The 27,727-nt window shown below is 40.2% G+C and overlaps 3 protein-coding genes and 1 long non-coding RNA gene across 5 annotated transcripts; 2 read left to right on the forward strand and 2 right to left on the reverse strand.

The window, feature by feature from the left end:
- Nucleotides 1–853: 853 nt before the first annotated feature.
- fam78bb (family with sequence similarity 78 member Bb) lies at nucleotides 854–9,932 on the reverse strand. Its single transcript, XM_032571873.1, has 2 exons — nucleotides 8,122–9,932; nucleotides 854–5,679 (listed from the first exon to the last, which is right to left on the reverse strand). The coding sequence occupies exons 1-2, from the start codon at nucleotides 8,475–8,477 to the stop codon at nucleotides 5,157–5,159; spliced, it is 879 nt and encodes a 292-aa protein (XP_032427764.1). The 5' UTR covers nucleotides 8,478–9,932; the 3' UTR covers nucleotides 854–5,156.
- On the forward strand, nucleotides 5,018–27,352 carry LOC116725667 (uncharacterized). The gene is made up of 4 exons (XR_004340444.1): nucleotides 5,018–5,029; nucleotides 15,886–15,890; nucleotides 18,717–18,723; nucleotides 26,821–27,352. It is a non-coding gene; the product is annotated as an uncharacterized LOC116725667 (long non-coding RNA).
- On the forward strand, nucleotides 10,008–13,736 carry rex1bd (required for excision 1-B domain containing). The gene is made up of 5 exons (XM_032571876.1): nucleotides 10,008–10,166; nucleotides 10,447–10,529; nucleotides 12,176–12,380; nucleotides 13,142–13,230; nucleotides 13,359–13,736. The coding sequence occupies exons 1-5, from the start codon at nucleotides 10,164–10,166 to the stop codon at nucleotides 13,429–13,431; spliced, it is 453 nt and encodes a 150-aa protein (XP_032427767.1). The 5' UTR covers nucleotides 10,008–10,163; the 3' UTR covers nucleotides 13,432–13,736.
- On the reverse strand, nucleotides 14,185–24,489 carry crlf1b (cytokine receptor-like factor 1b). 2 transcript variants are annotated; one of them, XM_032571870.1, is made up of 8 exons: nucleotides 24,201–24,489; nucleotides 22,691–22,969; nucleotides 21,373–21,502; nucleotides 20,829–21,001; nucleotides 18,189–18,346; nucleotides 17,596–17,764; nucleotides 15,656–15,837; nucleotides 14,185–14,865 (listed from the first exon to the last, which is right to left on the reverse strand). In XM_032571870.1, the coding sequence occupies exons 1-8, from the start codon at nucleotides 24,256–24,258 to the stop codon at nucleotides 14,842–14,844; spliced, it is 1,173 nt and encodes a 390-aa protein (XP_032427761.1). In that variant the 5' UTR covers nucleotides 24,259–24,489; the 3' UTR covers nucleotides 14,185–14,841. The 2 variants fall into 2 exon arrangements, with proteins under 2 accessions (XP_032427761.1, XP_032427762.1); XM_032571871.1 differs by having other exon boundaries at nucleotides 15,652–15,837.
- Nucleotides 27,353–27,727: the final 375 nt, after the last annotated feature.

Raw genomic sequence — 27,727 nt, forward strand, 5'->3', positions numbered from 1 at the left:
TACAACTTGTGTTTTCTAAATGACTGCTTTCTTTCTTCAGACGCAGTCTGTAAAATGTCTTCTTGTTGGCAAACTCAGAGAGATTCTGTGACGGGATTGCTCCGCCGTTGTCTCAGCCAGCTGGAGTCAAACATTTGACTGTAATTTGGAGTAAAATGTTTGATGAATGAACCGAGCAGCTTCTGTGACACCACTTGGAGTAAAAACTGGTGATTTGGTCATTGAAACTTGAAATAATCTTTAAATCAGTAATCAGTCTTTAGTTTAACTGCAGTAATTTGGCTTAGGTTTACATTGTTCCGTTTAGGCCAATGATGATGATGAAACTCTCTGTTTTATATTTTATTTTAATTTTATTTTTTTGCAGTATATTGTATTGACTCTGTGGCCAAACAATGAAACACAGAATCCTTTTAGGGAATGTATGATTTATTATGTTTGTTTTTGTTTTCTGAGCTACGTTGGGATAAAGCGGGTATAAATATTAAGTTTATCTTAATTATCTACATGTGAAGCTTTTCTGTAAGGGCAGTGTGTAACTTATGAGTACGGGTTGTTGTGTGGCTCCTGTTTGAACCTTTCTGCTGTGCAACACATTAACCGGTATATTCAGACTGGAATGTATTAAAACAAAATATAAAGGTGACAATATGGAGAGTTGTTTTTTTTTTTTTTTTTGGTGCGGTTTGGTAAAATGGAAAGAAATTCAAGAACAAAAGCCTGATATTCTGAGTTGACATCACTGCACTGTAAACAAAAATAATGAACCAATAGTTCTCCTTATGAAGACTCCTTTTCAGAGAAAGGGATACTTTTGAAACCCTCGAACACACAGACAGCAGATATGATCAGATATAAATATATTTAAATTTATTTTTCCTCATTAAAACATTACAGTCTTCACTATTTTCACACTAGAAAAGCCACAATTCGTTGAACAATAATGAATTCCTCTGTCACAAGTGCTGCTCTGTTGGTTTTTCTTCCTGATTGTCAGTGTGACTTCAGACGTCTGAATTCTCAGATTTTTCACCGACCGCTCCCGGGTCGAGGTTAAGGGAGGCGTATCCGTTTTCCAAAACACCCGGCTGCCCGCCTCTCTGATAGTGAGGTGTGTGTTGGTCTGTGCATGAAGCCTCGTTTAGCTGGCGCCACAATGAAGAAGCAGCATGGGAGCGACTATGTGTCGTCCATTCCTCCTCTGGCTGGGCTCAGCGCTCCTCCGTGATCTGTTTTTTTGTGTTGATGAGGCAGTATGGACTGATTGAACAACAGATGGACCGACCTGGCAAACCAGTGACATTACAGCTGTGCTGCACTAGTTTTACTTTCAGCCTTCCTTCTTTTTTTAATAGCAGTTTAGAAAAAGACGTGACACCAGAAGAGGCACTATGACTGTTTTAAATTCCCTAGGACATCTTTTTTAATTTGTCTGTTTGGGTTTTGAGCAGCAATTGTGGACCACTTTTAGATGGATTGTCATGAATGCACAGCCAGCCTTACAATGCCTTTCAAAAGTATTCCTACACTGTCATATTTTTCACATTTTGTTACTTGATTTTTATGATACACCTGTAAACTTTGAGTGTATCTTTGGTACTATAAATCTAAAAAAGGTGTGACATGAATTTGTATTCAGCCTCCTTTATTCTGATACCTTTAAGTAAAATCCAGTGTGACCTTCAGAGGTCATAGGATTAATAAATTGGGTGACATTTCATATAAATACAATCCCAATAAAGCATGTCAAGGTTTGTGGCTGTGTGTTACAATCCTTGTGGTTAGGCTGGGCGTTTACCTTTCATGTGAACATTGATTACTGATTGGGGACAGCTGTGGAATAAGGCATGCAGCTGCATTTTGATTGCACATGATTCGTCAACATAGATTTCTTATCTCATTTTCTCATCATTGTCACATGACAAAATGTTTTAAAAAAACCCATCAACAGATAGAAATATTTTGCAAGGCATCATAAAATGGGTTGACCTGAGTCAAGAGGAAATTTTCTAGTGGTTTTCTCATTTTTGGTTTCCTTGAAATATTCAGTGGTTACACTGAGATGGGGAGCGGGTTTAAATATTAATATATTCGTATAACACTTGGGTACTTTTGCATTTTGACAGCAGCCATACGTGCAAAATCCCACAGCATTTAAAAGCACTTATGGAGGAAATTTTGTGTTCTCCATTTTATTGGGTGAGGAGCAAATAAATGTGAATAATATTTCAGAAACTTGGCGCTGCAAGCTTTTTTAAATCCTAGGGGGAAAAAAGGTTTTCTACCTATTTTAAAGCATATTTAATTACAATTAGCCAGCCAGCAATATTATACTGAAGATTTTTACAGATCAGGAATAGGACGGAATATAAAAAGGAAACTGACTTTTGAAGAATCAGCAGGGAGAACGGCTTTATACAAGAGGTTTGTGGGAAATCCTCAAAGACGAATTTGTGTAAAATTAGCATTTTCCTTTTTTAATCTCCATAGAAAGATTCTGAAAATCTTGGGACATTTCTACACAACAGAGGGGGGGTTACAAAACAAAATTAAAACTCTTCCAGCTGACAACACTGTACGTATCAAAAACACTGGTCTGTAGAAGAAATCTTTTGGTCGCCACAGAGACACTTCCACACTGACAAAAGTCTGTAAAGAGAATACAGCCTCTCAAAACTTTGACATATAAGGGGAAAATTACAAAAACAACAAAACCCACCTAAAAACAAAACATAAACAAGGTTAGAGGTAAATTGTTTTTGGACATGATTATGAAAAACTTTAAATTTTACTGAAATATTAAAACAAAAACTCAAGTTGATTACTCTGTGTCCTTCAGGCTGAAGAGAAACCCGGCCGTCCCTGACCAAAAGAATAAATCCACCAGAGATATGCAACTTACCAACCAGAGAAGGCACCAATAATACTGACTGATGCATGCATTCATGTACTGGTGCAACCCTTACTGATAATGCTAACCCCTGTTTAAAATATTTTTAGCAAATATCTCTAGTACAGAAAAAAAATCCATCTGTCAAACTGATCCACCTGGATGTCGGAGCTGACACAACAAGATGGAACAAAAATACAAGAACATTAAACCACCGAGCAACAAAACCCCTTAATTCACACAAGAATCAGACACCTTTGACTTTTAACACCCCAGCTGCTGTTTCTGCCATGTTTTTAAATGCTTAGTGTTGTAAAAAAAAAAAAAAGAAGATACATTTGCCTCTCGTCTTGAATGTGTTTCAGCTTCAGCCTTTAAAATAATGTCTTTGTATTGTGTATGACTAAAGAAAAAGAAGAAATATTCCTAATCATTTCACATTGTGTTTCTTTTTACTTTGCTGTCAGTAACCAATTGTGTGTAGAAATTGTTCGTCATTGGCTAAAAACACAAAAAATCTGTGGAAATCTTGTAGAATCTGGAGACTATCTAGACCAGCGGTGGGCAATCCTGGTCCTCGAGGTCCTGCAACTCTCAGATGTCTCCCTGGTCCAACACACTTGAATCCAATAGCTGAATCACCTCCTAAGTGCAGTGAAGTTCTCCAGAGTCCTGCTGATGACCTCATTATTTGATTCAGGTGTGTTGAAGTAGAGATACATCTAAAAGTTGCAGGAGACCAGCCCTCGAGGCCTGGAGTAGCCCACTCCTGATCTAGACACTGTGGCTGTAACACTGTAAACTGGATCCATGACCCAAACCTTGATACTCTGCTAATTACAGACAAGCTTCAAACCCAGGGAAGAGTAAAGGTCTGTACTCTGCCTGGATGAGAGCCACACTGTTCCTTGGTTCAACAATCAGTTGGATCTTGCTATGCAAAAGCGGGAAGAGCAAATTTTCCCAGAGAGGTCAGGAGAAATGTAATTCCTCAATAGCTGGAATGCACTCTCTGGTTTGCCTTCTGAGAAATAAAAACTACGATAACGAGTTTTTTAAAGCAAGTCGTCGATTGTAGAGGCAGATTTTTAAACCACATTTTAAGACGGGATGCAAAGCTTAAGAGCGACAGGCAAGGTAGAGAGGAAGAATGAAGAGTTTAGAGTTCCTATTCGCCACTTCCAACCCCAAACTCTACTAAACCCCATGTATTTCACGATACCAGTCCGAACACAGCTCCCACTGGGAGAAAAAAGCAGCATAAAGCACCTGTAAGTAATACTGAAAGACCATGAATTTATGGAGGTGAAAAGGGGGACAGAGGGTTTGATGATGTGGCATGTAGTTATGATTCATCATGGTGGTATACTACTGGTTTCCCTTTCTAACAAACAGTCAAATCATTTCGGGGTACGTTTGCCTCCTTACATTTTCATTCTCTCCAAATCTAATAGGAGGGGCCTGAAAATCTCACCAAAAAATAAAATAAAATAAAAAAATCCGGCTTTACTGTCGATATCGGCAGGCATCTCTGGCTTTGCAAAGGCAGAACTGGAGCAACTGGGAAGCTTGGATGAAGTCACTGTTAGAAAAGGAGAATCTCTCTGTAGGCTTCATTCATGTGTCATTGTGTACGTGTCGAGTCTGTATTTCCTGTGATCTGAAAGTTGAATCTAAAACTAACCTGAATGAGGCCTCTGGCGTGTTTGAGGCAGTCTGGTGTGACAGCAGCAAGCCCGAACGCAGCCGTTATAAAAACACATCTGCACAAACAAAAACACCTGAATACGTACATTCACATCATCCATCAGAAATGAAAACGATCAATTAATCCCCACAATAGAGTTGTCTTTCCTTCACCTTCACCTCCAAAACTTTTCCTCTGGAGGATCTTTAAGGCTGTAAACCTTTTTGTGTATATCTGCCTGTGTCGAGGCTTGATCACGTCCTCCTGAGCCAGAGGAGCTACATCGAAGATTAATGACACATCCCAGCACTGATGGTGTTTTCTCAGAGTTAAGCAGCGCTCTGCTCGGGTGTGCTGGGTTAGAGTGCACCTCCGTACGCTCCACAGTTCTGCAGCACCAGAGGCTGAAACCTTCTGGATGGTCAAAGGCAGCGGTGGGGAATTAAGGCAGAGTTTTAACACTGATTCAACAATTAAATACTTAACTCTGCTTCTGTCTTTCATCATCATTTTCAGTCGTATGTGGCTCTCTGTGATGTTGTAGCAAAAAGAAACAGTTATGAAGAGCCTCTCTTGGCTCTACTTAGGCGGTATGACAACAAGCGGAGGACCTCTCCTTGGCCTCCACATCAGAACCTGGGCGTCATTGGCGTTCGGCTTCCCCATGGCGTTTGGAGGGACGGGCTCCATGCGGCTCAGCACCCGCGGTTGTTCCTGGTACAGCCGGCCCACCAGCCGGGCTCTGGAGCCCAGAGGCTGGGCTGGATCCACAACTATGTCCACCCTCATCCGCCACTTGATGGTGTGTAGCAGGATCTTCTCCTTGGACGTGGTGTTCAGCGCCACCAGCCAGGTGGTGAAGCTCTGGTCCCTCTTGATGTTGGTCAGCAAGGGCGTGTTGGATTCGCTGACCGGCACGGCCCAGGTGACACTGGGGTAAAAGTTATCATTCATGCTGACTGTGAAGCGGGACGGTTTGGAGGTGGGCCCCACTATGGTGACGGTCTCTGTTGTGTTTCCGTACCAGGGGTAACTGATGCCATCGGAGTCGCTGATGGCCCTCACCAGACCTTCCCGCAGCTGAGGCAGCTCCCAGCTTGACCTGCAGGGAGACAGAAATGAAATCCCCTTCTGGGTAACCAAGCTTTGGTTTCACAAGCTCAAGAGTACAAAAACAAGTAAAAAACAAACCCAAAACGTCTGTCTATCTATCCGTACATGCTTGCAGGGAAGCAGAGAGGGTCTGTTTTGGGTAAAAAAAAACAAACAAAAAAAACAGGGTATGCCCTGGATATCATCCATAAATCTTAAAACCACATGACTTCTCTTTAACAGAAACCAAGTTTATCCTAACTTCAAACCTCTGTTCAACTTTTGTAAAAGATGGAGTCTTAAGTAGAAATTCTCATTTAACGCTAAACATATTTTGACTTGCAGGCGCGACGGTGGAGCAGGTGTAAAGTGGGTGACCCATACGGGGGCCTTAGACCTCAACATGGCCGTCATGAGTTTGAGCCCTGACCTGTTGACCTTTCCCGCATGTTTTCCCTCTCTCTGATAACCCACTTTCGGTGTGACTGCTGTTAAATAAAGGCCACTAGAGCTGCAGAAAACCTCAAGATAAAAATAAAATGTAAAAAATTACATAGATATTTGGAGGGCTCTGCTTGATCCACATTTATTGTGAAACTGAAAAATTAACGGTTTACCAGTCAACAAACTGAAAAAGTTAGCTTCATATATCATCAGTCATACCATCCACATAGTGCATAAGAACACAAAGAAATCTCGTTTTCTTTCTAGCTTATGCTTGAAGCTAGAAGAAAAACCTACTTTCTATGTCATTTGTGAAGGTGGGAAGTTAAAAATTGAGCGTTTAGTGTTTACTGGTGGAGGTTTTTATTGCAAACATAAAAGTCGGTGTTTGACAATACTGTTCGTCAAGCGAACTCATTGACTTCTGCCTGTCACTTTTTATTTCGCAGACGGTTTTGTTCGTTGGTCTTTGAGCACATCTCTGACTGTGGTACTAATTTGATGTTTGGGTGTTTTGCTGCAAGAATTTTAAGACCTTTTGGAGGATTTTTTTTTTTTTTTTATCAAACTGGTTAAAGATTATTTTCTCAGACGTCTGACAGAAGAGAACTTCCAACACTTCAACACCTCAAACTATTTTCCACTCTTGATGCTTTATGATGAAATAATTTGGAAATTCAGATGAAGAATCTTGAAGACTTTTGTGTCATTATTGTAAAATGTTTCTTTTGTTCTTTTTTTACAGGGACAAGTTTGACACTGGGGTCAAAGTCACATTTTCTGTAAACAGATAAAAATATATAGGATGACTTAAAGACAAGGAGCTTTGCTTATCATTTTATGCAACTTTGCTATTTACCGTACTATCAGTTATCGGAAACAATATTTAATTGACTTGATGTAATGACTTTGAACTCGCTCTGTAACTCAGTCAAACGTACTTTTTTGTTACTAAAACATGCAAACCATAAAATAATAGCACAGATGTTGCTTGAAACACTGAATTAAATGTTTCCTCTTTAATTCTTTTTGTATATCATTTAATCCTAAACTCAATAAAAAAAGACTGTAGACTTCTCTTGAAGGTTGTAATTCTTTTATTTTGATTGTTTTGCGCCTGTTTTTATCCTGTATATTTTCCATAATTTTATATTTATCGTTAATATTCTCAGTCTTATTTGAAATCAAAAGCATTGGTGCAAGAGGGGGGCATTTATGACCCCGTTCACCCTTTAGCCTTTCCAGACTGTGTGAAACGTATTTTCATTTTTAACAATTCTGTACATTTTTTTTTGTCTCTGTTGATTTGATTGACACCGTTGTCTCTGTTGTTGGAAGCTTTTTAGTTAGTTTGTTTGTTTTACCTGGATCCCCAGGTAACAGAACAGCCTTAAAATAAATCCATCTTTTACAGCCGCGTGCTAACCTGATAAATTTTTTGCCAGCGGTGCCAATAAAAATGGAAAGCACTGCAAAACCTTGACAATGCAAACCAAACTGCTGTCAGGGCATGATCATCTCTTTGTTCTGCACAGTTTGCTGCCCTCTCGTCCTCCACTATTTGTCGAGCTTTTATGATTCCGAAGCCCCTTTCCTCTCCCCAGTTTATGCAGTACACCCACCTTAGACCTGGACCCCGCAGGATTAAACACCCCCTCACATATGCCTTCGCTGATAACGCGTGTTTGTGCGTGTTGTGGGGGACGGCATGTCCCCGTGGGCACAGTTTGAGTGCCAGAGAGCGAGCAGCAAATGTTGCTTCATCTAATAGCAGCTTTTCTATTTACGTGCCAGAGTCACAGGAACAAAATCTGTCGGTGGGCGTCTGAATGAAGAAGGGCTGACAAGCACAGTGAACCTGCTGTGTGCACAAATGCTCCAACTCCCAGAGCCATGCACCAGCATCAGCATGCTGGCGCAGCATTGCCCGGAAGCTGCTCACTGTTTGCACGATAAATCACTCAGTCGGGGCACGATGGAGACTCTGGTGACTTAGATGTTGACTTACATGCCGATGTCTCCGTAGGTGTTGTAAAACTCCATTTGAGTGCACGCCTGGATCCAACCCACCACCCAGGTCTCGTTGCGCGGAATGGGGGGCATGACAATCCGCGCAGCGGCTTTAAAGTAGGGCGTCTTGTATCGGAGCACAATGGGGGAGTTTTCCTCTATGACAGTCGGACAGTGGTCTATGGTGGCGGACAGGTCATGCACCACGATGTTCTCCCGCTTGATTCGCGACTTGTTGCAGGCTATGCTCTGAATGCAGCCCATGACTGCGCAGGAGAAGGAGAACCTCACAGGCCCGGGGAACCTCGCAGCTGGCTGGGACTCGACCAGTATCAACACTATGAGGCCGTACATCAGATGAGACTGGGAGGCAGAGGTGGGTGTCACCACACTGAAGGTATACAGATCAGAATAAGGATCACGGGGACTTTCTGACCCCCTGGAGACTCCAAGCCAGTCGAGCACTTCTCTGCTTAGACACTGACAAAGGGAAACTTTCAGTTTCTTTGCACCCTTTCCTTGAGGATCTGACCCATCCTTCTGCAACCCCTACCCACAACCTTTGATCCTGCTCCTCCTGCCCGGAGTTGTCATGTCATAAGAGGCTTTGGGGGACCGGCGGACACCGTGGCACCGGCTGGGAGACCCGGTGTTCGGGCGGCGGCAGCTGTGATAGCGGATGCGGCGTTGTGCATGAGAAGATAAAGCACCTGGACTGAACCCGAGGGATGGTTTTAGTAGAGTCCGTCATGCCTTTGGACTCGAAGCGAAGCAGACCCGGCGAAATAAAAGAAATCTGTGAAGCATCCGAACATCCGCGATGCTAGATCTCCTCTGAAGACAAGACGAATCCGCCGATCAAACTGAGAAATATCCTGGCTGGGACTACTTCCTATGGATGGATGGAACAGTCTCATGCAGAGTAAAAAAAGAAGAAGAAACCCGGTGTCATAGTAACCGTGTTGAGCGGCTTCCGTGGCATCCTCATCCGACGAAACTGCGGAGTGTCGCTGTTCACCCTGCGTGGTGCTGAACCCGCTCATGGACCAATGAACTGCAGGGGGAGACTCGGGGCGTAGGAGTCTACACTGTAGTAGATCTACGACCTGATTCCTCCATATTGGAATAATGCTTTCTAATCCCACAATAATAAAAAATACAAGCCCCCAGTGGATGGGATGAAGACTACACCAGTCTATAGGCGGTGCCCTGTGGGCTCCAGCTTTCAACTGGTTCTAACCTCATAAACACACCTCTGGTTCATATAGTGCCAGTCTACTGTATTGCTGCAAAACCGAATTTTATACAAACCAGACTGAAAGTGATAGACCACTGCTAGACAACTGCAAGGTACCACTAGAGTTTCAAATAAAAAGGAAGTTATAAAAATAAATTAGAAAATGAAATCTTAAAACCATATTCAATGTTCAACAGTAGCTGGTTTACATATGAGCTCAATTTTAGTGAATTAACAGCCACTCCCATATAAATGAGGTTGTTTTAACATTAACGTTACAAGCTTGTAGACTACATTAGACTTTATTTGACTTTAGAGGTCTTCAAATCCAGATGGTGTCCTACAACTTTTAGGTAGTCTCTGGTCCATCACACCTGAATTAAATATTAAATGGCTCAATCACCTTCTCAGTATGCAGCCAAGTTCTCCAGAGTCTTGCTATTGACCTCATTATTTGATTCAGGTGTGTTGAAGCAGAGACACGTCTAAAAGTTACAAGATTTTACCCCTGATCTACATTTTGCTGCTTTGGCCTAATTTTATTGAGAAAGAACAAAGGCAAAAAATAAATAAAATATATTTAATAAATAAATAAATAAAATAAAAAAATCTCCGTGCTTTTACTTTGAAGGTTGATTGTTTACGCCGAACTGAATCGTCATTTCCGGTTTGCCCAGCATACACGCTGCCGAATCGCAACACTAAAGAAAAACAGAAACGGCCTGCGTTTGCCACATTCAAACATGCTGCTGTTATAAAACAGCTGGAGCTGGTTGGCGGTATTTCGTGTTGATTACGACAACATGGTGAGAGTCCGTTTCATTTGACTATATATTTAAACAGCTCAAAGCTAATGCTAAGCTAACCAAGCTAATAATAAGGTAATGTGGTTTGAATAACAATTTAAAACAACGTCAGATATCAGGTTTGATTTTAGTTGTGATTCTAGTTTTTGTTGCTTTCTAGCCTAGTTTTTTGTTACTTTTTTCACCCAATATGATGTCCATATCGGGTGATTGAAAGCTGTTTATCCTCACTACAGTACAGGCCTTTTTGTATCTTATGAAACCTTTCTTTATTCATCAGGTTCCATCAGACTGTAAGGCCCTGATAAAGAGGTTTTATCAGCTTCAGTCTGAGCGGATAGAGACGTATCAACTATTCGAAGAGTGAGTTTGTACCTTCTTTTAATGTCTCAACTGGCTTCACACTATTGTACACATACAATATTTTTTTCTGAAGGTGATGCATAAACTTTACTTAAATTAAAGACGCTAAATTTTGTTGTAGTTTTCAAGTAAGCATGTTTTTGTGCAAAATATTCTACCCCTTGGTTCCATTTGCCCTTGTTATAGAGAAACAGAAGTATAACTATTTGCTGCTATTAGTTAGGTCCTTCATTAAGGTAGTGGCACAGTTTCAATGATGTGAGTGATAGATTATGTTCCTTTAACGACCAACAAGGACAAAAAAGCCATATTTGCCCTTCTTTTAAGCAAGGATGGAGTGAGGTAGTCTGCTTTCAGTCAGCTGACTGGCAGTGCTCTCAAACATGTGGAGGATCAGCAGCAGTGTGTTTTGTTAACGCTCTGTTTAGCTCTGATGCTTCATCTGGAATCTCATTAAACGCACCTTCCTCTTGGAAGTTGAAGTTAATGCAGCAATTAAAGCACCAGAAACAGACATAACATTTAATGTAAACACTAAAGGAAAAAAAAAAAACTAAATTAAAATAGTTTGATTAAAAAATGTCATGTTAAAACAGTAAAAAATAGTGTTCAAGAATACTTGAACACTATTTTTCAAGTGTTAATGTATATATTAATATACATTAATATATATGTATATATATATATATATATATATATATATATATATATATATAGAAAAAAAATTAAGTACCAATTCTAGTAATTGGGCCATGCCAACTGACAAAATAACTAAAAAACAAAACACTTAGTTGTTTTCAATAGATGTAATGATTTACTAATTGGAATATTGGAAAATGTGGTTTTATTTCAGTCAAATTATGCGTCTTTGTAATCTCTGTGGCATTAGATTGTGATTCTCCCATATGATGCTGTGTTGAATTTTGCAAGACACAATTGTTTGTGATTTGCTGCTAAATTGCAAACCAATCCCCTGTTTAGGAAATGGAGGGAGAATTGAGGTACTGCTATAAATGTGAAGTAATAAATTAGAGTTTCAGCATTTTACATACACTCTGATGTGTGATTTCTCCTTCTGCAGGCATCTTAACACAGTCAAGGACTGTGAGGAGGCTAATTTGGGTTTAGAAATCAGATTATGGGCAGCTTGGGGCTGAAATTATGTGGTCTAGATGGAGATTTTTAAAATTATTTTTAATGTGGTACTAAACTGTTACTTTGTTTAATCACCCTTGTTGTCCTAATTATCAAGTCATTCAATAGTAAAATCCCATGTGAAGATCCAGAGATTGACTGGAGATTTGGGGAAAATTAAGTCAGTTATTCTTCTTTCCTGACATTTTATTTTAAATCAGTTCTGCGTTTCTGTTTACTGCAATCACAGTCAATATAGCAAAAAAGTCTAGAATTATCCTGAGACTATTACATTCCATTAACAGTCAAGTTTGTGATTCCCTTGAAATTGTGGATAATTTTATTTATTTTCATGTTAGTTTTTATTTATTTATTTAGTTCTTAACATCCCAGTCCCATTTTTATTATGGTTGTTCACATTTTCTCCCCGTCAGAGGGGCTGAATCGCACAGAAATGTGAATTGTATGTCAGTATTAAATTTATTATAATTTTTTTTTTTGTGGCTGCTCAGAGGACACGAAGCCTACTTGAGGACTGGGCCGCATTACGACTTTGAGCACTATAAGCAGTTGGTTAACGAGATAACTCAGGCCTTCAGTGGCATTTCTAAGGAAGTTCTGGAGATCAAGGCGAGGCTTCATCGAGATTTTGACCGAGCTGACCTCTCCGAGCACATCGAAAAGCTGCAGAGCAAAGAGAAGCAGAAACTTGAACTGGTGGGTAAACATCACTGTTAAACACAAAGAGCAAAACATTCAGCCATCCATTGTCTATTGTCATGTCTGTGCAAGGTCAAACGCTCTGAACAAGTCACCAGTTCATCACAGGACATAAAATATTCACTTTTTTATATTAGTTTTTATTTATTTCCTCCTTGTACTTCGGAAGTTAACATGCATATCCTCTGTATTTCCTTTACGATTTGGTAGAATTGTCTTGTAAGCTGCAAAACTTTGGTAAAAATTTTTTGGACAGATTTCTCACAATATTTTGCTACAAATTTGTCCTATTTCTCCCAAAGTTACTGCTGTAAGTGAATCAGCTATAACAAAGCTGGTTTGTTCAATCTAAGGGGAAAATGTTCTCTTTGATAGAACGTCATTGTTTAACCACCGGGAGGCAGACTTCTCAACCATCAAATTAGGTTTTTCTGTATAAAACCTATCTCACTGCTTTGCTTTCTATCAGACGTTTTTCTAAGGTTTTATGTTCTCAGCACTGATGTCAGAAAGTTATTTCAGAAGCTTTGAGGATAAGCAGGAAAACAGTTTTTCGTATTTGTTTTTACAGCATTTCTCAAACGATTCTTTCCTCTTTCGACCTGCCCCACGTTCTCTCTCGGATTTTACTTCCCAAACATTCTCATTTTCTCAAGCTGCTTTCTGGAAGGGATGATTAGAGTTTTCTCACATATATGTTTAATTCTTGTGAAATTCCTGTTATCCCTGACTTTTTACCTGCTGGTGCCTATGAACAGACGGCCAAGCTGCAGCTGGCCAAGCAGCAGGCCCAGGATCAGCCGGAGGATGAAGGATGTCAAGAAAGAATTCAGGAGCTCAAGCACGAGTACGAGACACTTGATTAATGCATTGTTGACCTCTTTATTCACTTGTTTACTAAAGTATGAAATAAATGCATTTGGTACAACTGATATGGTAGTTTTAAAGACTGTCTTTTTGTCTGCCGTTGGACAGGATCATAAAGAACAAAGAGGCTCTGAGTGAAATCATGCAGGACTTTAAATACGACTCAGAAGAGTGTGATTGACAGCCGACTCCCTGGACGTCTGCGCCGGCAGCCCTGTCTCATGACGAAACCGCGGGGCCGACAGGCCGACTTCGCCCTGATGCAACTTCCATCTCAGCTCTTATTGATTGGCCTCAGGCTCCGCCCTGCTCACTGCTGCAGTCTGATCCCACCCAGGGGGGCTCTCCCAGTCCGCCTCGGTGTGTTTTTATGTGGAATCATGCGTTTGTATTTGCTGCATTGCTCAACACATGGAATATTCATAATGTGATGAAATGTTTGTTAAAAACACCAAGATGAAATCATTATTGGAGCTCGTCCAACTACTTCTTGCTTATGTCATTACTTTTTTTTTTTTAATTAATAAATACGCTTAGAGTTAAGTTTCAACTTTTTACTGGATGAACATAAGTAATAAAACTCGATACAAAACCTAAAAACAAAAATATAATCTCTTCCAAGGTTAAAAACAATTCTTATTCTGACAATAAGACTTAAAATGTTTTAAATTACTGATGCTTTACTTGAATATCTGAATATATGTTCTGAAATATTGAAGTGAACAGTGATCATTATTGTCACTGATATCAGTCAATTCCCCTTTATATCAAACAAAATAAAATGAGCAGATTTACCTAAAGTTTATCTACCTCAGGAGGATTTACAGATCTGAAGAACAGATCTGAACTGAGGAAACACAAAGAGCTGCAAGGGAACCAAAAAAAGTTTGATCGGGCACACCTCTCCAAATGTTATCATGGATAACCCAAGTAAAAAAAAAAACAATCGGCTTATTTTTATTTTGACACAGTGATGAATTATTAGGAAAAAAAACAACCTGACCCTGTTTGAGAAAGTAATTTGTCTCTATTGGCAAATAATTTGTGACTTCCAGGAGTTTTTTTGGAGGAAAGTTGAGTCTCATTTAATTAGCCAGGTTGTTTTGATAGTTTCCCCCATATTTGAAAACTGCATTATGTTGTCTTTGTCAGATATTAAAATCTGTTTCGTGATCTGACAAAAACAGAAAATATCCATAAGGAGGCACCGTATCAGATATAATCATTACTATAATAGTGTATTTTTCTTCTTCTGTGTGGCATGTAGCCAGACAGAGCAAACAAACAGCTACTTGGTAAAACATGAATCCGTTCAACAACTAAACATTTTTCCTAGAAAAAAAACGTACAGTTCAACGTTCCTGATTTACATTTCAAGCGTCACCTTAAAATGTAAACATCTTTGACAATCTGTGCTCTTGTGGACTCCCCCTTTAGGTTTGGGGAATAAAGTAGCTGCTTAGTTTGCCTATACATTGGTCCGGCTCTGCTGTTTTACAAATCTTTTTAAAAGTCAGGCTCAAATCTTCAAATCCTGGACTTCTTACCCGACTGGAACCACGACGACCAGTTAGACTCCAGAGTATCCGGGCTATGAATTATTGCTTTGTGGAACCTGCAAAGAAAAAAGAAGGTGGTTCATCCTGAAAAGAATATGAGAAAAATATGTTAAATATAAACAAAACTCCTAATTACTACTCTCCACCAGCCTCTTTAATCTCTTTCTCAGCTTTTCTTCCCTGCTAAGTTTTCTCCGAGGTAATCAATGAGAATCTGTCACTCTTGGCGAATAAAGACATTACTCAGGAGACGATTTGTGCCTTAGAAAGCAGAAAAAAAACCTGAGCCTTGCTGAGCGAACCAAGTCAGGTGGACTGAAGGTTTCTCTGAGTTCATGGACTGAGGACGCGGCTGAAGGATCTGAACTCCTCACACAGGAACACTGAGCTATTTTTTTATTTATTTTTTGCAAAGAAGGAATCTGCACGCTAATGCAAAAACAAAAGACGCACATGAGAATGGACTGTTAATTATATGCAAATGTTTTTTCCTTTAGTCTTTGTTGTGGTCATCAGCTGAAGATCACAAGTCTGCTCATTAAAATATGAAACACAATCAGGCGTCTTGACGAAGAGCATGTCTCTCTCTCCGCTTCCACTTCTGAGCCCGTAAAGCTCAAACCGCGCATTTATACCTGATCATAAAGCACAGACTGAAACTCCACAGAGCCAGTTCAAAGGAAATCTTTCCTCTTTTAAAAATGCCGAGCAGATGGCAAATGAAAAAAAAAAAAGACCGGGTCAGAAATTCAGCTCGGCGTATATTGATAGAGTAATGAGGTGTTTGCGAAGGGCATTTCCCACAGAAGAAAAAAAAAAAAAAAAGAGTGTGTGCCGCTTACCGACCTGGTTGCGTGTTTTGCGGGTTTTCTGCAGCCACACCCTCCACTGATCGTACAGTTTGATCGACATGCTGCCGCAGCCCGGGGCGTGCTTGCGGACCCAGCCGAAGAACTGCTTGAGCTCCCGCCGCAGGGCGGAGTTCTGCTCACCGGCTTTAGGATCACAGGAGCCTCTTTGTAGCAGCTCTGATGGGAGGAAGGAGAGAGAGGACGAGGAGGGAGGAACCGTGGGAGAAAATGTCAGGAGCGTCATGGTTAGAGTGTCTCGTACGCAGCTTGAATATTCTCATTTTATTGCCTTGAAAGCAGACAAGTAATCCACGGTTTTAAAGTAAGCTTGCAGACTTTTAAACAAAACGGACGTCTGGCTTGAACGCACATTTGAGTCGATATTTTATTCAAAAATCATCTTTTTCTGCAATTTTAGCTGGAAATCTTTTACGCGACATGTGTCTACCAGCTGTGCACGTCTGTATTTGTTGATTGTTCCTCAAACTCAATAAGCATCTAAATTTTTAGCTCTTGCCACAACTGGTTAATTAGATTAAGGTCTGGACTTGGACTGGGCCATTTTCAGCCAATGTCTGGCTGTCGACTAGAAAGGTTAATCCACCCCGTCCTGGTTTGCTCAGTTTATCACCCTCCATCTTCCCGTAAACTCTGATCGACTTCTCTGCTCCTGTTGAAGGAAAGCATCCCCTCAGCATGATGCTGTCACCACCATGTTGCAGAGTGGGGATGATGTGCATTGTATGAAAGAGAAAGAGGGTTGGAAAACATTCTAAACTATTGCAGCGTAAGGAAAATAACGATTTTATCTGTTTAACCAAAAACTCTCAAGTGAAACATGGTAGTGGCAGCATCATGGTGTGGGGAGAGACGTATTGAGCGAAACTGTATTAGCCTGATCTTCCAGCGAGGCAATGGCCCTCCACATACAGATTAAAATAATCAAATCAAAACCAAAGTTCTGATCAAATCCATTGTAGAAATTTGCTGATAATCTACATCCAACATGAAGTTTAATTTTCTTTAATGCAAAAATTTTAAAAAAGACACAAACCCTTGTGTCTGCATGCTGAGCTAACAAACACACAGCATATGTTGTCATTTGAGACAACTTCTTGATTAACATCAGCATTTTTGATTTTTTTTCTATATGAAGAATGTCATTAGCATAAAGCTGTTTCAAGCTAAATGTATCTAATTAACAATTTATGAATGAATAATAAGTTCCTAGTAGAATTAAAATTAGAGTAGAGGTTCAATCCTTTCTAAGTCTTTATCTTATACAGAGTTTACAGTAACACTGACGCTTTAAACAGAAACATTTCCCTCAGTGCAACGACCTTAGCCGAAGAGGTGACATTCCATATTTGGGTTTCAGAAAGAGAATTTTGTCATCTGCCAAAATCAATCCTTTATGGCAAACAACAGAGCTCAATAACGACTTCCTCCCCCCTGGGAAGTAAATACCAACATAACTTATGTAGCTCATTATCTGCTCCCAAACCTGCTTCCACTCAAGCTTTATAGGCTCTGTGTGTGTGTGCCACAGACTGACAGCCAGCTCCGTAACTGGATCAATCTTTGAAGCGGACGAGAGAAATTCATCAAATGTCCCCCCGGCTCTCTGCAGTTCCCTCTAATCCTCTGAGAGGAGAGATCTCTATCTAGCCAGCAAGCCGACTGATGTTTGGTTTCCTGCGGGTCACATGCGGTTCGGATCTTCCTGCGCAGGATGTTTAAGGGACATTGTTTCTCTGGCTTTAATTGCCAGTGAAAGGTCGATTATTAGAAAAGAACAAATGGTCCAAAATCGGAAGGATTTCAAACACTTGGACTCTTTGCAGTCCTGTCATTTGAGCATCAGAATATATTACCACAAAGTTCCCATAAATTTCAGTGAATGTAGTGTGACGAAGTCTGGAAAATCCTCCTTACCTCCGCTGGGTGTGGAGGCTGCAGCCGGGTGGCTCCAGTCACTCCAGATTCCAGGTTTCCTGGAGCCAAAGATCCCCACCGGGTTGCACCTCACCTGGACAAAGTAGACGATCCCAGGCCTGAGGCCCGCCAGCCGGCATGACGTCAGGTTCCCAATGTTATCCACTGCCTGACAGAGGAAACAGCACCGTGATTAAAGAAATGACAGGTCACAGAAATGCTTCTCACTGAAACATTCTTTAATAATGTACTTTCACTACAGAAGATGCTCGGATACTTGAACTATATCACAAGGACAATGAGGGTGAATCTAAAGTCCTCACACGTTCATATTTCTATGCAGACAAACCCTGACTGGTAGCTAAATCTCCTCTGCTTTTTTCTAAGCCAATCCTTTTCACTAACAGACCCTTCTATTTTAGAAACGTCGAGCATCCCCGTCTTGAAAACATCAAAGGCGTCTTCTGAAGGAATTACATCTTCAAAAACCTTCACTTCTGCTGACTGCGATCAAAGCCCGGGTTCAAAACGACGGGGTTTAATTAAAATGAAGACACGAGAGGGAAAATTCATCAAGCTGGTGCGAGGATCACCTTCCAGTCAGCGCCGTCCTCCATTCTGTAGCGGATCTGATATTTGGCCTGAAACAAGAAGTCCTTGAGCTCGGGCGGACTGGCCCAGCGGACCATCAGCTGGTCGTCGAGGCTGCCGATGCGACTCAGCCGCACGTGAGCAGGAGGGTCTGTTGTCACTGCAGGGCAAGAGCGTTGCAGAGTTTCTACACAGCTCCCCTCACTGTGCACACTGACAGGACATGTGGGTGAACACTGGACAGACGAAGGTAAAAACTCTAATGGACGCATTAGGAAATACCGAGGAGGAACATTGTGCAATATCCATAATGTGTGTTTTTGTTTTTCACATTCTTTACAAAAATATACAGTATGTAGGCTGTCTGAGTTTAGCTGATGTTGAGCTTTAATAAACCAAGAAGCCTTAAAGACAGAATCCCGTTATCTACAGTTCCTCTCATGCCTTCTTTATAAATGAAGACAAAAAGAAGATCTAACAAGGGATTGTTTCATGTTTAACCAAGTTAAATAGTTACTGTGTTATCCCAGGTCTAAAGTTATTTTAAACCCCAGATTCCTGAAAATATGAAGATCTCAAAGATTTCATCTTGTCTTTCTGTGGCAGTCAGGTGGCTTGTGGACTTTGGGTCTGCTAAGTCGGCATGATGTTCCTCATTAAGACACAACGGGCTGCCATACAACAATTCAGCCACTTCGAAGGAGAGGAAACCAGAGAAAATACCAACAAGATAACAGGACAGGAGACAAAGCTGATTTATGAACCTATTAAATATCTGTTTGTAAACTTCTGCTCGACACATCCGCCGCTGCTCCCACTGCTGGTGGGTCACAGTATTTATAAGGTATGTTTATTCTAATCAGAAGGACAAAGGAAATCCACACTTTGCTTTTCTGTTCTTTGCTGTAGCATAATGCAGCTGACGAATCCTCCATTTTAACTCCAAGAAGCTTGCAACCTCCAGGCTACTCTGCAGTTTGCAGAGAGGATTTAATGCGGAGCGAAAGCTCCAGGTATCAAACACGGCTTAGGAGAATGTGGTGTTTGCAGAAGGTTAGGGGACTACAGAATATTAGTGCTTTAGTATTACGGCTGTAAACCTGAAACCTCAGAAGTCATTAACTGGGAGGCATCTGCTGAGCTGATACTTTTACAACAAAACTTCTGAGAGTGTCGCACCCTGGGAATTATTCTTCCTGCCTGACTGGAGTGTTGTTATTTATTGGCAGGAGATCTGAACAGCTGAGGAGAAAATAACTAAGCAATAAATAAAGTATAGTGGCAAGTGTTCAGACTCCTTTGTATTTCTTTCTCTTGGTTTCATTGCAGCCATTTGCTAAAGTCAAAAAAGTTCATATTATTTCTCATGAATGTACACTGAGCGTTCCACCTTGACAGAAGAAAGACTGAAGTGTAGAAATTTTTGTGAATTTATTCAAAAAGAAAAATTGGAATATCACATGGTCCTAAGTATTCAAACCCTTTGCAGTGGCTTTCATATTTAACTAACTTTTGTTTTTATTTTGGCAAATGACTGAAATGAAACAACGAATGAAAAATTTAAAGAAGTCTGAATATTTTCCATACCCACTGTAAGGGTAAGATACACTACCATGGAAAGTGTTTCCCCCCTTTAAAGATGAGATTACCAAACTAATTTTAATACCAGATCATTTATGAAGGGGAGAAAAGAATGTCCTCGTTAAAGTCTGAATTAACTACGATGAACCACAAATGCTTAGTTTAATTTTCTATAGTCACACTCAGGCTGAGGCAGTCCTATCGAAATGAAGTCACTATACAACCTGACTGATAACATGAAGCAGGCTAAAAGAAAGGATTAGAAAACCATCTTCCAGTGAACCACAGTGAGAGGCTATATGTCGAAATAGAGAAAACAGAATGATAATTGTTTCCAGAAGTGGCCACCCTACCAAAATTACCATGGGAGTGCATCAAAAACTAACCCAAGAGGTCAGAAAAGATCAAAGAGCAGCATCTGAAGTACTGCAGACTGAACAAAAAGAAAGAGACTAGTTGGAGCCTAGATGAAAACCACTGCTGATCAAAGTGATACCGACCTTTTACAAACAACCTCTTGATGTTTGAAACAACTGTTGGGACAAATATCCTGTGGACAGAAGAAAGAAAACTCTTTGGAAGGTGTGTAAGTATTTTATACACAGAACGTCCCTCCAACATGATGGAGTAGCGGGATTGCTTTGCCTCTTCGGGACTTTGATGAACTGTCAAAATTGACGGTAGAGAATGAGATTAGATTTTGACCTTTAGTTCAGAAAAACTTGGGTTATGCAGCAGAACAAATTTATATCCAGTTATTTTGGTATAACTGGAGTTATTGTTTTCTGATTAAAAAAACAACAACCCAACAACAACTGACAATCTAAACTATTTTAACAAAAAAGAAAAAACTTTCAATTTATAAGAGATCAATTATTTTTCACAACACTGTACTTGGGTTACTTCCTTCAGCAACATTTTTGAAACTTCATGATCTCATGACTGATTGAAACTTCACCACATTTAATCACTTTATTGTGTTCTTGTCGTGTTCACCTGCTGTGTTTCCAAGAACCAAACATTTTTCCATGACATGAAGGCCAAAGAGTTCCCTTACTGACCTACATCCAGGACGTCGAGCGAGCTGATGTCGGAGGCAGCTGAGCCCAGCTGATTGGTGGCCTCCACCCAGATCTCATACGGCGTGAAGAGAGCAATTTTTGCTGAGATACGACAAGCGTAACCCTTCTTCTCTGAGCTGTAATTTTCACACTCGTTTTCTCTCCCATGCCACCTGAACACAAAAAAAAACCCCAAATCTTTTGCTCTGGAGATCACCATCTACCAACTGATTTTGGTAGATCAGTTTGTCTACTGATCTACAAAGAGCTGTGTGCATGTTGAGCGACACCACCGCCATCTCTGAGGCCTGGGCCAGGCTTGACCACAAGTTTGATCTCATGACTGATTGAAACTTCACCACGTTTAATCACTTTTTTATGTTCTTGTCGTGTTCACCTGCTGTGTCTCCATGTACCAAACACTTTTCCATGACATGAAGGCCAAAGAGTTTTCTTATCCTGATAGCTTATCAGTCTTTACCATAAAGACTGATAAACTATACAAATCAGACATTTTATCTGTCTAAGTGAGGAGCTGCCTCACCTCAGTTTGTACTTCAGGGTGTATTTGGTTGGGATGTGTGTCTCTCCTTGCCCACCGACGCTCCACCTGCAGCTCAAATCCTTTGCATTGTGGGACCAGCATGTTAAATTTACTGGCTTCTCTGGAGGCACTGGAATATAATTAAAGTAGCAGAATTAGCTTTAAGCAATCCCCACCCACAAAAAAAATAAAAAATTAAGTGTGCTCAAACATGTCTGTAACGACGTCCTTTTGACTTACTGAAAAATGTCACTAACAATTTTCAGTAACAACAGAAAAATGTTACTATTGTTAAAGAAGCAAAGAGGTAAACTCAAAGTGAAAGGTCAAACGTTTCAGGTGAAGTGTTACACTTATTTTGAACAGTTAAGGTTTTTATATTTTCTGTTTTAATCAAATCTCACACCTACAGTTAGAGTGCTGCATAAAGCTGTCCTTGTGCTAAGCTGCAAACTAATTTCATTTAAAGTCAAACACAATGATGGACTTTTTAACAACGGAGTCCAGTCCTTGTAACTTCGAACTCATATTTAAAATAATTTCTGCCGATGTTTTCCGGATTTGGTGTTCCATCAAAAGTGGCCTTGAAATGCAGCATCAGTCGTGCTCTATCATCAGGAAGTTAACAGAAGAAAACAAACAACTTTCGAGAAGCAATTTCTTCAACTCAAATTTAAACCAAATGCAAGCGAGATTTGCTGGCTTTTCAGTATTTCTGTTTTTCTCCAGCAGTGCATGATGGATTTGAGAAAATCATCTTGATTCAAATAAATAGTTCATTTCTATTTAAATGCAGAAATTTAAAACAAGTAGGTCCCAAACATCTGAAAACAGTTGTGACTGTCGTTGCAACAAGTTGTCAAGTTACACCTTGAACGGACGGATGTTTTAAAAATAATTCTCAAGCTCAGTCATATTGGACAGATAGAAAATCTGATCACTAATTTTCAAGTCAACTACGACCACCTTCCCAGTCCCTGCCGGAAATAGGTATCCCCACAGCATGATGCAGCCTCCACCATCACTCACAGTGAGAATGGTGTATAGTGTTCATGGACTTCTTCTACTTTGTATTCTCTCATACTTTTCTTCTGGCCTCTTGATGTGAAATAGACAATGAATATTTAACACTAGATTGTATTTAGTCACAGAGAGATTAAAATTTTGAACCACGTCTTAGTTGCCTTCCACTTTATGATTATACAACATTTTGTGTTGGTCTGTTCTGTAAAATTCTGATAAAGCGTCCAAGTTTGCTTTTCACTGAAATATCACAAAATGTGCAAAAGTTCAAGGAAGATCAAGACTCTATACATACTTCCCACATGGAGACAAGAACCAGCGAGGATCCGTCCGTCTGCTCCGTGACACATCAGGTTGTCTCCGGACTTCTGCTGGGAGCCGTTCAGGCTGCGGAGCTTGATGCTCAGGATGTCGGAGGACACGACGCTATGGGTGCTGCTGGACAGGCGGACTCCGTTCAGAGTCCAATACAAGGAGCTGGCGTGGAGACCCAGCTCTGGGCTGAGCGTGCAGGAGGCCGTCAAACCAGAGCCAATTCTCAGGACGGGATCCTGAGGGGAGATCACGGCAACATCTGGATGAAGGAAGCACAGCGCATGTCATTAGGCCGAGCTAGTTTTTAAAACACTTTCTATGTAAGCAAGACTTGATTCTCAGTAAATTAGACAATACAAAATTGTTTCATCTGTATATTTGTGTCTGGATATTTAGTAATTTTTCTATGTAAAAAGTAGTCCCTATTGTTGCATAAAACCTTGTAAAATATGTTGATAGACTTATGAGCAGACATAAAACATTTTTAATTTATTATGAAAAAGATAAACCTTTTATGATTTCTTCTATGTCAACAAATGCTTCAAGAAACTTTCAGTTTTGTTATCAGCACCTTCGTATTTCTCTAAGGTTATAAACATCATGTTGAGTCCCAATTCAGCTGCTTCTCAAAATAGGAAATAAATGACAGTAAGTTCACATAAAGCTTTATAAATTAGAGAAATCATAAAGTAGCTTCTCACTTGGCCACAGTCAAGCAACTGAAAACATAGCAGCATTTAAAACAACAACAACAACATTTAGAGTAAACTACACACCAAACCTAAATACTACCTTTTTTTTATTAAGCTATTCTTTAGTGTTGATTAGTTCTCAGTAAACCTTTCATTATTAGCGATTAGTTTACAGGCTTACAGGCTTTTTGTCTGCAGTGTTTCATTGGTTTCAGTGTTTTTAACGAGAGGGATCCTAAAGAGACATGGCCACGTTTTAAGAGATCATTCATTTTAGAAAAATGCTTTGACTGGTTTTTACTTTAATCTTTAAAGATTATAGCCACGCCGCCCCACAACAGAGCAGGAGCTCAGATCTTATTTACATATTCAGCTCATAACGAGGAAGATTTATGGAGCCACAGCAGTTACACAAAAAGATTCCTCAGAGTTTTCAGAAAAAAGTGTTTTGCTTTTTTTTTTTTTCCTCCAACACCAGAACCACCTGTAAAACATAAAGATTGCTTGCCTGATCGATGTCCATGAAAAACTCTTTTGGTTGAGTTTTAAAAAATGTATCTGGGTTTTATTTACCGGACTTCAGATTTGTGACGGTTGTTCATTTTTTCATGTGTCTCTGCACTTTTAAAATCTGGTCATAATAATAAAAATACCGATAATAATAACTCATTCAAGCAAATAAAAACCACGAAGTGGTAGAAACAACATCAGAAATGTTTATCTTTTGAAGCATAATTTTGACCGTCTGCATGGATCCTAGTTTGGAGCAACAAAAGATAAAAACGACTGATCTCTTACGTGTTGAGGAGAGCAGTATGTCTGGAGCGAGGAGCAGCAGAAACACGAAGAAAATCATAGTTTGTGAGCTGCTACTCTCTTGTTTTCCTGCGTCTGTCTCTTCGTCCCTCACCGGATGGATGAAGCGGAGGGAGGACCTGTGCAGCTTCCCAGTTTGAATTCTTGTGACAAAGAAAAATAAGTGCTTACAATCTGAGAAACACAAGTTGTACCTCGTTACGTCTCCAGCTGCCGCAACACTTAGGTTGGGTTTCCTCCTCCGACTTAGATCTTTAGTTTTTCCAAGCCTGTTCCCTCCCAAATACTCACACACACACACACACCCACCCCCACGCCCACACACACTTCCTCAGATGTCAAAACAAGTCTTTGGCATAGAGAATGACAACCGATTCAGAAAAATGAAACAAAACATTTTCATATATTTGTTGATATAAATATTTCTTTCTAACATGAAAAGTAGTCAGGTAATTATAGGGTTGGAATAAACTTTTTTTTTTCAGGATATTGATTAGTCCGCCACACCAGCTTGATGGAATTTCTTTATTCTGATTTCTGGATATTGGAAGATTTTTCCTCACATTAACCTCTTGGTTCAGTCTCTTCCACAGATATTTTTGGTATTAAGATCAGAACTCGCTGTTCATTTTCTGTTGGGATTCATTTCACAGGTCATCATTCTGAAATTACAAAATAATAATAATAATAATAATAATAAATAAATAAATCTGCTAATTTAAATTTTGAATAAGGAAAAGGTAGTAAAATAATAATTGTTGTGATTCATGTGGATTCTTTTTCTCATAACAAGAAATTTGCTTAAACACAGAAATATATGTTTTATGCATCCTAAATCAAAATGTTCTACATTGGTATGGTAACACACAGTTCAATGTATTTTAAAGAAAAGTTGTTTTTTAGTCCAATTATTCAACAGCTCACACATTAACTCAAAAATTACTTTTTATAGAACTTAAACTGGAACCTCTGACACACCAATGTCTTGGGTTTATTAGTGGAAAATTCCTGGGAACATCAAGGTATCCACATACACTGCCTGGCCAAAAAAAAAAGTCGCCACCTGGATTTAACTAAGCAAATAGGTACAAGCCTCCTATTGGATAAGTACTGCATAGGCGATTATCTTTCAGCTGGCAACAAGTTATTTAACCCCAGCTGATGCAATGAGTAACTCCTCATTTCTTAAACAACCATGGCAAAAGACGCATCCTGTGGTCGTGGAAAAGACGTTAGTCTGTTTAAGAAGGGTCAAATCATTGGCATGCATCAAGCAGAGAAAACATCTAAGGAGATCGCAGAAACTACTAGAATTGGGTTAAGAACTGTCCAACGCATCATTAAAAACTGGAAGGATGGTGGGGAACCATCGTCTTCCAGGAAGAAATGTGGTCGGAAAAAAATCCTGAATGATTGTGATCGGCGATTACTTAAACGTTTGGTCAAATCAAATCGAAGAAAAACAACAGCAGAACTCAGGAGTATGTTTAATTGTGAACGCAAAAGCATTTCCACACGCACAATGCGAAGGGAACTCAAGGGGTTGGGATTGAACAGCTGTGTAGCCGTAAGAAAACCTCTAATCAGTAAGGCTAACCAGAAAAAAAGGCTTCAGTTTGCTAGGGAGCATAAAGATTGGACTCTGGAGGAATGGAAGAGGGTCATGTGGTCTGATGAGTCCAGATTTACCCTGTTCCAGAGTGATGGGCGCATCAGGGTAAGAAGAGAGGCAGGTGAAGTGATGCACCCATCATGCCTAGTGCCTACTGTACAAGCCTGTGGGGGCAGTGCTATGATCTGGGGTTGCTGCAGTTGGTCAGGTCTAGGTTCAGCAACATTGTGTGCCCAAAGAATGAGGTCAGCTGACTACCTGAATATACTGAATGACCAGGTTATTCCATCAATGGATTTTGTCTTCCCAAATGGAACGGGCATATTCCAAGATGACAATGCCAGGATTCATCGGGCTCACATTGTGAAAGAGTGGTTCAGGGAGCATGAGACATCTTTTTCACACATGGATTGGCCACCACAGAGTCCAGACCTTAACCCCATTGAGAATCTTTGGGATGTGCTGGAGAAGGCTTTGCGCAGTGGTCAGACTCTCCCATCATCAATACAAGATCTTGGTGAAAGATTAATGCAACACTGGATGGAAATAAATCTTGTGACACTGCAGAAGCTTATTGAAACAATGCCACAGCGAATGCGGGCTGTAATCAAAGCTAAAGGCGGTCCAACAAAATATTAGAGAGTGTGACCATTTTTTGGTGGTGACTTTTTTTTTGGCCAGGCAGTGTATTTTGCCATTAATTCATCATTTTTCTAACTCAGTGTTTCCAAGTCTTGGTCATTACTCTGCTTTCCATGTCTTATATGTTTTTTTACGCTTCGAACACATCTGCTTTCAGTTGATGGGTCTCCAACTACGTTATTTCAAATGTGCGTAGAGAAGAAGAACAAATTGTAGTTTTCCAAAACAAAGCAGATTACGTTATTCATTGAATCTAAAGTGTCTATAAACATAAATGTGTTTGTGTAAAGATGTTGGATCCCATTAATGCACTATTGGCCTGGAATAGGCTTCTGCCTCCATGGTTAGATTGTCATGATTCCAGCCCTTCAGCTCTGCCTTGACTGTGCTGATTGCTCATTGCCCTCACCTGCACTGAGCTGGTCCCTACTTAAACAGCTGCTCGTCACCAGCTCAGTGCGAGATCGTCTGTTGCCGCTGTCACAGCTTTCAAGCCTTGTCTCATGTTTCAAAGAGTTTTCTGGTTTCTGATCCTGCCTGTTTTTGACCACAGATTTTTGCCTAATCCTTCTGCTGTTGAAAGTCCTGTTGCTGAACCCTGCCTGTTTCTGACCCTGCCTTCTGGATTCTGGATTTTCACTGCCTGAGACCCTCCCGTGCATGACCCTGGACTGTTTCACGACTCAGCCTCTGGTTGGTGGATTTTGTCCCTGTGGTCTGTTTGTCCCCTGAGACCCCCACAGATCTCCCCTTGTCCATTCACCCTCCCCTTCCCCGGCTGGACTCCTGACCCCTGTGGATTCCTCGTCCCTGACCCACTAGTGTGACCACACCCTTCTACACCATTTACTTTAGTAATAAAACTTTTTGGTTAACCATCCTCTTGTTGTGGCTGCGTTTTGGGTTCTGGCGGATTCTGCTTTTACCATTACAAGATTGGGCAATTATACAAGAAATGGTGGATGGATGGATGATGGATGGATTGACAGGTGAATGGATGAACAAATTAATAAAAGCGTATCACTGCAGTTAAACAATATAGGATAATTAAAGCTTTTAGCTCAGATTTGTGCAAATACATTTAAAACCAAAATATTTCATAAACATGTTTTTTAATATTCAACATGTGATTGATTTATGATATTTTCATTGCTCTGGTTCAGTATTCAGTCTTTTCACACAAACAGCACGCAGATGTAGCACAAATCAATATAGCCTATGCAACAAATGACGTTTCACACATGAACAGTAAGGA

The sequence above is a fragment of the Xiphophorus hellerii genome, chromosome 9 (genome assembly GCF_003331165.1).
Source record: "Xiphophorus hellerii strain 12219 chromosome 9, Xiphophorus_hellerii-4.1, whole genome shotgun sequence".
NCBI classification, from domain to species: Eukaryota; Metazoa; Chordata; class Actinopteri; order Cyprinodontiformes; family Poeciliidae; genus Xiphophorus; species Xiphophorus hellerii.

Excerpts from the sequence above, each read along its gene's own strand:
- fam78bb (XM_032571873.1), bottom strand. The coding sequence starts at position 8,477 with ATGTACGGCCTCATAGTGTTGATACTGGTCGAGTCCCAGCCAGCTGCG. Across the intron at positions 5,680-8,121 it reads ACCTACGGAGACATCGGCAT|GTCAAGCTGGGAGCTGCCTC; the intron begins GTAAGTCAACAT and ends GTCTCCCTGCAG.
- rex1bd (XM_032571876.1), top strand. Across the intron at positions 10,530-12,175 it reads ACGTATCAACTATTCGAAGA|AGGACACGAAGCCTACTTGA; the intron begins GTGAGTTTGTAC and ends GTGGCTGCTCAG. Across the intron at positions 13,231-13,358 it reads ATTCAGGAGCTCAAGCACGA|GATCATAAAGAACAAAGAGG; the intron begins GTACGAGACACT and ends GCCGTTGGACAG.
- crlf1b (XM_032571870.1), bottom strand. The coding sequence starts at position 24,258 with ATGATTTTCTTCGTGTTTCTGCTGCTCCTCGCTCCAGACATACTGCTC. Across the intron at positions 21,503-22,690 it reads TTCTTGTCTCCATGTGGGAA|TGCCTCCAGAGAAGCCAGTA; the intron begins GTATGTATAGAG and ends ATTATATTCCAG. Across the intron at positions 17,765-18,188 it reads AGGACGGCGCTGACTGGAAG|GCAGTGGATAACATTGGGAA; the intron begins GTGATCCTCGCA and ends TTCCTCTGTCAG.